The 13,403-nt window shown below is 41.2% G+C and overlaps 1 protein-coding gene across 1 annotated transcript in view; it reads left to right on the top strand.

Annotated features, from left to right (window-relative positions):
- Window positions 1-4,428: 4,428 nt before the first annotated feature.
- ABCG2 (ATP binding cassette subfamily G member 2 (JR blood group)) overlaps window positions 4,429-13,403 on the top strand; it is a gene marked incomplete at its 5' end in the record, with an annotated part of 62,350 nt that continues 53,375 nt past the window's right edge. The window contains one exon of the mRNA XM_082272093.1: window positions 4,429-4,625. Coding sequence (XP_082128219.1) covers window positions 4,429-4,625 — 197 coding nt within the window. The remainder of the gene's footprint in view (window positions 4,626-13,403) is intronic.

The raw sequence follows: 13,403 nt of genomic DNA, 5'->3' as shown, positions 1-13,403 counted from the left end.
CCGTTCTCCATACTGTTGAAAGCCACTGACACCTCAGCCTGTGTATTATTTCCTTTAAATCGGGTTGGTTCATTAAAATCATCTGTTCATGTTCCGCTTCTATCTATTTCTCAATCACCTGATCTTTACAGTTACAGAAAACGCACCCAGAAAATGGCTAATGGTTAACATGTTAGTGCTGTCAATGTTCTAATTACTGAAGCTGTTGCCTTGTTTCAAGCATTGTTATGTGTATCACCTGTGCAGTTAGTTACACAGAGGAGAATAATTGTACTAATTTGCAAAATTACTCTACCATTTTAAAAAAGTTATCCCATAGTTTGCGCTTTTCTTCTTCTTTATAAACCCTATAAAAACAATATATACAACTTATGTTAAATGACAGCTGTAGCAGTGAACTTTAAATATGGGTTCTATTGCTTAGAGCCGAACTCCGGACGAAATTTTCTTCCTTTTTTTTTTTTTTCTTTTTGTTATTTTATTTATTTTTTTAATTCAAAGCCCTCTAATCCGCAAAAATAAAACAAACACTGTTGCCCTCTCAACTTAACTGTCAAGCTGTCAAATGACTCGTGTCATAACTGATCACATGTTAAACTAGTTGTAAAGACAGAAGTTTTTTTTAATCTTAATGCATTCTTCTGTGTGCAGCAAACCCCCTCAGCCCTTCCAATACTTACCTGAGGTCCATCTAGATTCAGCGATGTTGCAGGAGTGTCTCGGCTCCCAGGGACTCTCCCTCCTTATTGGCTCCTTCCCATTGGCTTCCGCTGCTGTCAATCAAAGTCAGTCAGCCAATGGTGAATAAAAGGACATGGGGCCAGACGACAGCTCTGTGTCTGAATGGACACAGGGAGCTGTGACTCAGCTCGGGTGCCCCCATAGCAAGCTGCTTGCTGTGGGAGCACTCAACAGGAGGGAGAGGCCAGGAGCACAGAAGAGGGACCCAAGAAGACCTAAGAGGAGGATCTGGGCTGCTCTGTGCAAAACCACTTCACAGAGCAGGTAAGTATAACAGGTTTGTTATTTTTGCATGCTATAAATTGTGCAGGGTGCCCAAACTTTTGCAGGCGCCATTTTTTTGTTTTCTGTTATTTTGAAAGTGTAAATGATGGAAATAAAATCTAACTTTTGTTGACATATTATAAGAATGTATAATATGTAATTTGATGCCTTTTGGAGATTTTTCCATCTTACCTTGGCTTCTTTATGCACATTAATACAAATGTTTACCTGGGGTGCCCAAATTTTCGATCTCCACTGTATACTGTGATGGGGTGACTCCTAAAGGCACCGCAATGTACCTGTAAATTGCTGCCTGTTTCTGGGGTTTTGCATGCACCCCAGCCCGCCTAGTCCCCTGTGACATGACACAGCGGGAGTTTGTCAGCAGATCCTGGCCAATAATTAATGGCCGGGACCTGCTAAACGTCTGTGTCCAATCACAGCCCAGAGCCCTGTGTTGAAAAATTAACACAGGTCTCTGAGCAAAAGGAAGGAGTTCACTTTCAATCTGTAAATTGATCTGTAGAAAAAAGCAGCACATATTACACACATTGCACATTGTTAGGCAAACAATTAACCCTTTGATTGTCCCTGATGTTGACCCCCTTCCCAGCCAGTGTCATTAGTACAGTGACAGTGTACACAGTATTAGCACTGATCACTGCCATTAACATCTCCAGTGACACTAATACATTTACCAGTTCCCACAAAGTGTCAGATTGTCCGCCGCACTTTCACAGTCCAACTATAATTTGCTGATCGCTGCCGTTACTAGCATAAAAAAAATAAAGTATGTTTCCAGTGTTCCCGATGCTTGAGTATGAAACGATAACCTATTAATCCTCAAGATGTAGATATATTGTAAGGTTCCAATTAGGATGTGTAAAAATAAGCAATGTACGTAAATGTGTGTGTCTATTAGAACATGTTTTTATTGAATGGATGTATGAATATTTTTTTGAGCTTTTTGTATATTGTTTAAAATGTGAAAAATTAATAAAAGAGAGATTATAAAAAAAAGAAAAAAAGCCAAGTGTAGTGGCAGTGTATATATACCATCATTTTGTATATGCTTTAACTTTTTTACCATAGGCATGTAGAAGAATACATTATATATATATATATATATATATATATATATATATATATATATATATAATGTGTAATATGTTCTATAGCAGAAAGTAAAAAAAAAAAATATTTTTCAGGATTTTTGGTCCTTTTTTCGTTTTATATAATAAAAACTAAAAAAACACAGTTGTGATCAAATACCTCCTAAAGAAATCTCTACATTTGTGTGATAAAAAATTACGTACATTTCATTTGGGTACAGTGTTGCATGACCGCGCAGTTGGCAGTTAAAGTAGCACAGTGCTGAATAGCCAAAAGTGGCCTGGTCATGTAGGGGGTAAAACCTTTTGGAGCTGAAGTGGTTACAGTGATATAAACCCTCCTATCTTTTACAGCCAAGTGTGAATAAGGCCTACAAGAGTGTAGTGTTACAGGGTAGTCTTATTAATAATTATTTTTAGTTCGGATTAAAATAGCCCACAAAGCAATCTGCACAACGATACAGTTTCTCAAGGATCATGGGAAATACAGACTACACACTGTATTTTTCAAGGATCATGGGAAATACAGACTACACACATACAATGTAAAGGACGCACAATTGCTGTGGGAGCGAGCTGGGTAATAAATGCGTAAAATCAAGAACTACAAAACTGTGTGCCAGAAAAAGTTGCTGAACTTCAAAGTAGGTTACCCCGTTGTTTTTCACGTTGTTTGCTTATGCAAATCATTACTGTCCTTATAGTGCCAATCAAATATTGGGAGTAAGAACTTGTTTACCCTGTGGTGGATTGCTTTTAAGGCCCCTTTCACTCTTAGGTGACCTAAAAGTCGCGCTATTTTGCTGCGATTTTGACTGGACTTGAAGCAATGCCTATGTCTTTAGACCTCAAAATGCATTAAAATCAGCCCAAAGTAGTGCAGGGACTACTTTGAAGTCGTTGCCCCTTGAAGTCATACAGATATGAACGATAATCATTGGAAATCATGGAGTACGACTTGTCATGCGACTTTGCAGTCCCAAATCGCAGGACAAGTCACACAAGTGTGAAAGGGGTCTTAGATTGCATTTGATAGGCTTCTTGCCTCCTCACCTCCTGTTTTAACCCCTAAAGAGCTGCACCACCACGCGGCAACTGAGTACTTTGCACACTGTTTTAAGGAATTTGTGGCCCGGCACCATTGAATTGAAAGGTTGCGTTTGGTGGGCTAAACACAATGTGGGATCATTTTTACAGTATATCCCTGTACTTCTGCTTTTGCAAAACAATGTCACCACGATGGCATGTGTATATCCCTGTACGACTGCCTTTGCAGCTTTGGAGGGTGGTACATCGTATCTCAGTCGCCTGTTAATACCACCCCACCCACCACAAGTGTATACTAGGCCTAATAGCCACACATGTTAGACAGTACTGAGTTACCTACTTTACCTATATGTTATGTTACCTAAATTATCAGCAGAAATATTCTGAAGGGTGATTTCACTTTTTTTCTAGAGAACATCGTTTGGGGGTGTGACAGAACCATTTTATGTTTTCAGGCATTACATCTTCTGTCATTCTGAGATTCCGATTCCCTGACACTGCATTTAGGCTTGATGCAAAATACTTGGATCTATGCTGGATCCTTCTGCCAGTTGGCTGAAAAAGAAAAAAACTGTTCTTATTCCTTATCCAGGCTTTCAACGTGGATGCAGGAATCCTCCCCACTGTGTCATATTCTGACAGCAGGGACTGCCCTGCTGTCAGAATACACTGATCAGTACTGCAGCAAATTGACTACATGTGCTGATCCAGTGAACATTTACCAACAAACTGGTTCATGAGAAGTCGATCGATAAATTGACTTCACTTAAACAGGAACAGCCATGCATGGATGGAAATTAGGTTTGTGGCTGAATTTCGATCCATGCGTGTCTAGCTTCACCCACGGGCATAGAAAAAACAGATTTGAATTTTTAGAGGAAAGTTGGAACTCCTAGTCTACTTAATTGTTTTGGAAAATGATAAAGGTATCAGATATCTATGCACGATAGCCAGGCAGCTAGCATTTTCAGGAGAGGCTAGCAATGGAAGCTTGCATATTTTCTCAGTAGGGTTTTTTTCATGTATTTCTTATTTATGTTACAGTAGGAGGAGTAATGACTGGGGACATAGCTGGGAATTTGGCTGGCAGTGGAACCAACTGGGGAATATTGTTGATTCTGCCCACTAGTATTCATCCATACAGAAGCTGAATATATAGATGTTTGGTTTACTCATAAAATATGTCATATACTACCTGGCAGTCTGGAAATAAATGTGCACGCACGGTGTTCTTGTATCTTTACAGGAAGGTGGTCCCATCACCATGGCAGAGAAGAAGTCTACGACCGTTGTGCAGATGATAGAACCAGTGATAAATGGTATTCAGGACTCTGATAATAAAAAAAGAAAACTACAAGGAGCTACACTAACTTTCCACAATATTAACTATAGAGTGAATGTGAAGACTGGCTTACTTTGTTGCCGAAAAGTTACAGAGAGACAGATCCTAACCGATGTCAAGTAAGTGACTATGTGCGGAGGGACGGATTCTAATTGATTGTATTTGCCCACTTTCTTCACATTGAAATAACAAATCAAAGATAATGTGTACATTGCAGGCCTAGCAGCCAATAAGATCTGAGTTTATTGAAATTGGTTCACTGAATGATGAATTGTGTGTGGCAGCTGTTGGTTATTGCTTGTTTACCTTTTATTGAGTAAGGTCAGTTTTTCATAAAGCAAACAGTCTGCTTAATGAAAAAACTGATCTATATTCCCTTGTAGCATTCACATCAAAATGTCTGTTTGTATATAAGCTAAAGCCGTGCAGTTCTTATTCTTGTTTACACTTTAAGCGTTTATCTTAGTTAAAGTAATGCTAAAAGCTCATTTTGTTTTGTTTTTTAATTAAAAAATATGTTGTACTTGCCTGCTCTGTGCAGCAGTATTGCACAGAGCACTTTACACCTCTGCTGGCACTCTCAGCTCCACCTGTAGCAAGCCGGGTGCTGAGCAGACTTTCGTGCATGTGTGCCCCTGTTGGGTCCCAAACGAAGTTGTGTATGTCCATAAATACACAGAGTGCCTGTAAACCATGCCACTGCTCCCTTTTCCCTTCAGGAATCCATGGCTCCATTGTCTTCAGTGCCACCTTTGAGACTAGGAAGATAGAGGAGTGGTACTGGAAAAGTAGAGCCAGGTAAGTGTTTAGGGACAAAGGGTAGGGGGTTAGCTAGTGGGGAATTTGTTTCCTAATGCAGAGAATGCATCAAGATAAAAAACATTTATACTTTAGTAGCTTTCAAGGGAAGGTTTCATTCTGTTACAATGTTACCCACTTGTCGACCACAATATGTAGTGTATATATATATATGTTGCAGCTTGCAAGTGGTTTACCGAGGTTATGGCTGAAGCTATTAGCCATTACCCTGGTATTTTTTATTGATTTATTTTTTCAACCGGCGATTCTCTTTAGCATGTAAGCGATCCAAGTGGATTGGTTTTTAGAAGCAGCAGAAGGGGTCATTCGCCCACCCCCGTCATCTTACCGTTGAGCCTGGGAAATGATCCAACGGTTCACACAGCTGGTCACAGATGTCAACAGAGACCAGATCATCTCTGATCACCTCTGTGATCTAAGAGGACCGGAGAGGCGTCATGACGTCCCTTCCAGTCTAGGGCAGAAGAAAACGTTTTTTTTTTTTTCTTTAAGCAAAAGATCAACAAGATAGCTTTCAAAGATAGAAGAGAGATTTGGGGTCTTATAGACCCCAGATCTCTCCATAGAGAGGACCTTTAATCTCTTATTTTATATTACAAGAGATGTTTACATTCCTTGTAATAGGAATAAAAGCAATAAAAAAAAAAAATGTAAGCGCCCCCATCCCTCTTTTTTTGCATGGGTGCAGAAGCGAACGCATGCATAAGTTGTGCTTGCATTATGTAAGTGGTGTTTGCACCACACATGTGAATGTTAGAGCGAGAGCAATAATTCCAGCACTAGACCTCCTCTGTAACTAAACAGGTAACATGTAAACAATTTTAAAGCGTTGCATATGGAGATTCTTAAAGCGGAGTTTCTCTCAAAAGTGGAACTTCCGCTTATCTGTCCCCCCCCCCCTCCGTTACCACATTTGCCACCTTCTGGGGGGGGGGGGGGGGAAGAGTACCTTTTTTTTGACAGGCACCCTGTCCCCACTTCTGTCGTACCTCGCCGTGGTGAGGTATGTAAGAAGTTTGGCCTTCTACCTTCTCCTCCCTCTGCTTCTAGACTAGTAAGAGAGCGCAGTGCGCTTCGGGCATTCGCAGTAGGGACCCGGCCGCGAAAACACTGCTGGGTTCCCTTACCGGCAATGGCGGTGGCAGCATCCATGGTGCCGACATCGCTGGACTCCAGGACAGGTAAGTGTCCTAATATTAAAAGTCAGCAGCTACAGTATGTGTAGCTGCTGACTTTGAATTTTTGGAGGGGGGGCCGCGGAATACCACTTTAATATCGTAGTTTGTCGCCATTCCACTATTGCAGGCGATTTTAAAGCATGACCTATTAGGTATCTATGTGCTCGGCGTAACATCATCTTTTATAGTTTACCAAAAAAATGATGATATATTGCAGTTTTTTTTTGCATTTAAATTTATTAAAGTGTATTTTTTTGCAAAACAATTGCCGCTACGCACATACCATGTGACAGAAAAAACTGCAACGATCCCAAATTAATTCTCTAGGATCTCTGCTAAAAATTATATTTATATAATGTTTGGGGGTTCTAAGTAATTTTCTAGCAAAAAAAATTGATCTATATAATTTTTACTTGTGAACAAAAAGTGCCAGAAAAGGCCTGGCGCTGAAGTGGTTAAAACGGCTAAGGAAGGAATTTCTAAATCAAGGCAGATATCTTTAAAGCAGATCTTCACCCTCAAAACAATAATCCTTCCTCTCCACCCCCCCCCCCCCCCCTCTGGTCCTCTACACCAGAAATTGTCTGGCCATGCTCCCCCATATACACAGCACCCGCCTAGGCCAATGATGTGCACTGTCCCCCCTTTGCCTCCTCCTCCCAGGAGGCCTTTCATTCAGTAAAGGAGAAGGGGAGGGCCTAGCAGCGTGTCATCGGGAGGCGTGCCGACTGGATCTGGGACAGCTGTCAGCCTCACTATGACATCACATTAAAACATGGTGACGTGGGACAGAGCACTGCCAGAAAAGAAGAGAATCTCAGCTGGACATCCACCTTAACCTGTCTCTGTCTCATGCTTCTGTTTAGCATTGCCTGTTGATAGACAAAGTTGATGCATGTTTCCCAGTGTGTCTGTAGGCAAATGGTTTGCGTGTGTTTTTCTTTGCAAACGTTAACTGTACTGGTTCATAAACAGTTGAAAATAAAAATAAAAAATAGATGAGCTTGGGCAGTTCTTGGCGTATAGACCTAGGATGACATGTCTCACTAGAATGCACAGTGCACGTCAACTTATAAATTATTACTTCTGTTTTGTTCTCTCATCTTTAACATTTGTCTCACACGCTCAACTTATTTCTTGAAGTGAACCTGCATCTTGTCTGTGCAGGGCAGAGTAGTAGGTTTACTTAAAGTGGGAGAAGTATAGGGGCTAGCATTGCAGTCCTCCTGAAAAGGCTTGATGCCTGGCTGAGTCTGATTTCAGTACGTTTGTCATTCTCCCACAAGTCAGGAAGCAATCATTCTCAAACCCCAGGTTGAAAGAAAGAAAATTGCTTGATTCCCTCACCTACCCAGTCAGTGTTGATGGGGTAATTCCTCCCACAGCTCTATTGTGTTCTGCTGGCAGGGAGCCTTCTCCACTGGCAGAATTCAAAGACCACTGCTGGCGGCTATAGCCGCGGGCAAGAAAAAAAAGGACAGGCTGAAGACGATCGATGGATCAACTTCAGTACAACCAATGTGCTCCATAAATGGAGCAAAATCTGTCCGGTTCAGCAGGAATTTCAATCAGTCTATGCCTGGCTTTAGACTGCAAGGTTCGGCCTTGTTTTCAGTTTACGTATATTTGTCTTGGCACACTTGCATACCCAAAAGTACAATTTAATTTTGGAAAGGCTTTGGAAAAGCGGGCCATACATGGAACGAAGTTCAGCCGGTTCAGTAGGGACCGGACAAATTTCAAAGCGCATGTGGGCAGGATGGTCGCCCAGAAGTTGATCTTCCAATCGACGTCCTCTATAAATGTAAACATGTAACCTGTAAAAAATGTTAAAGCGTCGCCTATGGAGATTTTTAAGTACCGAAGTTTGGAGCCATTCCACAAGTGTGCACAATTTTAAAGCGTTAGGTATCTATTTACTCGGCGTAACCTCATCTTTCACATTATACTAAAAAAACAGGCTACCTTTTTAGTGTTTTTTAGTCATGAAACAGTTTTTTTCCCAAAAAAAACGTGTTTAAAAAATTTCTGGTCAGATACCTTGTGACAAAAAGTTGCCAGGACCACCATTCTTTTCCCTAGGGCAGTGATGGCGAACCTTGACACCCCAGATGTTTTGGAACTACATTTCACATGATGCTCAACTAGATTGCAGAGTTCATGAGCATCATGGGAAATGTAGTTCCAAAACATCTGGGGTGTCAAGGTTCGCCATCACTGCCCTAGGGTGTCTGCCAAAAAACTATATATAATGTTTGGGGGTTCTGAGTAATTTTCCATCAAAAAAATTATGATTTTACATGTAGGAAAGAAGTGTCAGAATTGACCTGGGTGGCAAATGGTTAATTACGTATTAAGTAATTAAGTAAGTAATATACAAATAATTATTATATATTGTTTTTACGGTTTTTACTATATCTTCAAAAACTGTACTCAAGCAGGTGGCTTAAAGGACAAATTACTGGACAGTAGGCTTTCCTGTAATAACAACTGATGCGGCAAAGCATTATTACAAGCAGCAGGAGGGGACATCCACCCCCTCCTGCCGCTCTGCCCCGGGTCTCCCGCCTCCCCCTGGGAGACCTAAACCTCCAGCCATGTCCGAACCAAGTCGGAATTGGCTATCATCGAGTCTCTTCGGTGTAGTAACCCAGAAGCGATGCCACAACGTCACTTCCTTTTCTCCTTTTCACACGGCAGCCAACCGCACCAGTTGTAATAAAATCCAAAATATTCAAAAACGCTGATCTTGGCGTCTTGAATACTTTCAAGTGTGGGGAAGGAGGGGGGGGTGTGGGGGTCCCAGTTTCCTACATAAAGAGTACCTGTCGCTGCCTATTACTGTCACAAGGGAGGTTTTCATTCCTTGTGGCGGCAATAAAAAAGGTCAGAACTTTTGGGTCAGTGCCCCATCCCTCTGCCAAAGCAAATGAATATAAAATGTAAATGTGTTTAACCCGCACATGTGAGGTATCGACGAGATCATTAGAGTGAGAGCAAACATTTTAGTGCAAGACCTCCTTTGTAACTCTAAATAGCTAACTGTTAACATTTTTTAAAACGTTGCCTATAGAGATTTTTAAGTACCGTAGTTTTTTATCGCCATTCCACGGGTGTGCGCAATTTTAAAGTATGACATGTTAGGAAGTTGGGCATCTATTTACTCAGCCTAACATCATCTTTCACATTATACAAAAAATTGGGCTAACTTTACTGTTTTTTTTTTTGTTTTTTTTTTATTTGTTGAAGTATATTTTTTCCAAAAAAATGTGTTTGAAAGACTGCTGCATAACTACAGTTTGACATAAAATATTTCATCGACCACAATTTTTTTCTAAGTAACTTTCTAGCAAAAAATACTGATTTTAACTTGTAAGCAACAAATGTCAGCAATAGGCCTAGTCTATATCAAGTGGTTAAACTGACTGCAGACAATATTCCATCCATCAAATCCCCCCCCCCCTTTTTTAATTTTTTAGTGCTAAGGATTTTTCTCAGTAAAGTTGTGTAAAGACCCTGAAGTGTAGTAACCAATCAAATGATTTTAGGACTAATTGTTAATTAGTTGTTAGGAAGACCTGCAGACTCACCTGCCTTGGACCTTACAAAGCTTTGGCTGTAGGACAATTTCTATTGAGATGTTTGTGCTTGGCAAAATGGGCAAGTATAAGTGTAAGGCTGGCCATAGACAGAGGGACTTTTCTTTCCTGCAACAATGGCTTGCAGTTAGTGTTGGATGGGGAATCCCTTCCGCCGAGCCATTGTGTGCTCCCGACGGGAGAACACCGTGATCATTGCTAGCAGCTATAACAGCCACTAGCAATAATCGGAGGTAAAATCTGACAGGCTGGTTGTACCCAAGTTAATCGCTCAACTTGGGTACATTCAGCCTGCCCATACATGGCTTAAATCTCAGCTGGCTGCTACTGAAGTGGCTGAGATCCATACTATCTATGGCCAAGGAAAAAAAAAAACTGACAGCTCAAGAGGAGCCACTGTACTAACCATCTGACATTAGTACAGCGATCTCCCCTGCTGAGCTATTGTGTTCTGACAGACAAATCCCCCCCCCACCATAACACTCTCGTCAGTGCTCTCAACCTTTTACAGTCATGGCCCTTCCCACCGGCTTCTGTCGGAACAACTGCACTATACGTGGGCTCAATGTTGGATAGTTTCTATTGAACCGACCGATGCCGCCTGACATGTGGCCCGTGTGTACTAGGCTTTGGGATTAACCTCCCCAGCGGTAATCCCGAGTGTGACTCGGGGTTATTTTTCAGTACCAAAAGCTGTAACCCCCGAGCCACACTCTGGGTTACCTTGTAGTGAAATTGACCCCATCCCTACAATCCCCCGATGTCCTCCGACCGATGCCAGGGTTCTATCCGGTTCTGCAACCGGAAGTGACGGATGAGAAAACTTACTGCGCGTGCACCATGTGTTCCAACATGGGCACTATGCATTCCAATAGCTTTCCTAATGAGACAGAACACGAAGCAGCAGATGTGTTCTTACAACCAAGCAACTCTTGAATTTCAGACTTATTTTAGCAGTAAACTCACCTTTTATACTGAAATAGAGTATTTCACTGCGGCCGAGTGAAATAGTCTATTTCACTATATAATCAGTTTGTCCCTGAACAGTGCGGGGTGTACCAAGATGGACGTCGCCACCTTCTACCTGCAGGTTTCTCACTATATTTACTATATTACAATAATAATAGAAATGTAATACTGTTATTCAGTCTATAGGGTCAGTTTACTGGTAAAATAAATCTAAAATTCAAGACTTGCTTGGGTGTAAGAAGATGTCCGCAGCTGCTTTGTTTTCTGTCACAGTAGGAAAGCTTTTGGAACGCATAGCCGCCATGTTGGAACGCATGCGCAGTAACTTTTTCTTTCCGAGCGTCACTTCCGGTTGCAGAATCTGATAGTTAGCGGTATTCTGATATAACGGCAGCATCCGTCTCCCGGGTTCCCTTCCCTGCCAGCGCCGCAACACAGGGGGGGGGGGGTGGAACCGAGCGGAAAATTAAAAAATGAAGTACACAAAACATGACATGATACATTGTAATCTGTTGGGATTACATTACTGTATCAAACCATTTCACCTCCGTTTTGTCCCTAGTGCTTTGTCCAGTGCCCTGCCTGCACTTTTACTGTTTTATTCCTTTTATTTTTATTAACCACTTTACGACCGCCCACCGCAGATATACTGGGGCAGGCAGCCGCTCCTGGGCAAAGTGACATAGTCACTCGCTCTCAGGAGGCTAGGGGGCGAGTGGGCGCCGCCAGCGGCACGCTCCCGTCCCCGCTCGTCAGCGGGGGAAGCCGATGCATGGGGCAAGTGGCTTCCGATTGCCGCCTGGCACCCACGATCGTCCCCGCTGAGAGAGAACGGTCAGCTGTTGTAAACACAGCTGACCGTTCTTCTCCCTGCAATGATCATAGAGCCCATGTGATCCTTCTATATAGGATCACATGTCTCTATGGTCATTTCAGAAGCCCTGCCCCCCACAGTTAGAATCACTCCCCTAGGCTCACATTTAACCCCTTGATCACCCATAATGTTAACCCCTTCCCTGCCAGTGTCATTATTACAGTAACAGTGCATATTTGTAGCACTGATTACTGTAGTTATGTCACTGGTCCCCCCAAAAGTGTCAAAAATATCAGTTAGGGGTCCGATCTGTCCGCCGCAATGTCGCAGTCCCGCAAAAAATCGCAGGTTGCCACCATTACTAGTAAAAAAAAAACAATAAAAATTACATAAATCTTTCCCTTAGTTAGTAGACGCGATAACTTTTGCGCAAACCAATCAAAATACGCTTATTGTGATTTTTTTTTTTTTACCAAAAATATGTAGCAGAAAACAAATTGGCCTAAAATGTTAATCAAAATTTTTTACATTTTTTTTGGGGGAGAATGTCATATAGCAGAATGTGAAAAATATTTTTTTTTTTTTTTTCAAAAATTTTTTTTTTATAGCGCAAAAAATAAAAATCACACAGGTGATCAAATACCATCAAAAGAAAGCTCTATTTGTGGGAAAAAAAGGACATCAATTTTATTTGGGTACAGCGTCGCATGACCGCGCAATTGTCCGTTAAAGTAACACAGTGCCGAATTGCAAAATATGGCCTGGTCATTAAGGGGGCAAATCCTTCCGGTCTTAAAGTGGTTAATAATTAATTTTATTAATTGATTTATTCATTTATTAATCATTTTTATTCACTTTTTTACTGTTTCATGTCTAAGAATTACAGGCCTACAATATAAAACGACAGATTTCAATGGAAAACAATATATAGCTTTGACATTCAAAATACTGACATAATCAGACCGCCAGGGAGGTTGAATAAAAAGTCCTTTATCATTCTTCTTCACAATATGTTCCTTGCTGTGACAATGTCTTTTAACCTGCAAATTGTTATAATACAATGGTGTGGTTTAAAGGTGACTTCTAGTCCCACCCTTACAGCATGATGACATGCAAAAAAGACGAACTTTGTAATTTGCCTGTCACATTGTTTTGAGACAAATCTTTTGAAGACCTTGTTTTCTTTAACAAAGTTCTATAGGGAATGTATGGAAGGGAGGAGTGTCTTGCATCCTGCTGATTCAATGAGTGTCCTTTAACCGGAAAATCTAGCAGCTTCCTTACCATGTCTACAACAAACTCAAAGTGATTTAAGGATTTTTATCCTGAATAAAATAATAAAAGGGTATACTTTTATTCTATTTTTTTCATGCTGTGTGTGCTGCCCTGAGTTATGTCTTGGTGATTCTAAAATGTAAAGGTGATCTTAGACCTATAATATTCTCTGTTTTCTGTATTATAAGTTGGCAGACTTTACAGGGAAAATGTCTGACTACTCATTAGAAACTGAGGTGTGGT

The sequence above is a fragment of the Pelophylax lessonae genome (genome assembly GCF_965119305.1).
Source record: "Pelophylax lessonae genome assembly, chromosome: 1".
NCBI lineage: Eukaryota > Metazoa > Chordata > Amphibia > Anura > Ranidae > Pelophylax > Pelophylax lessonae.
Note: the sequence above shows the minus strand (reverse complement) of the source record. Positions and strands in the feature narration are given on the sequence as shown.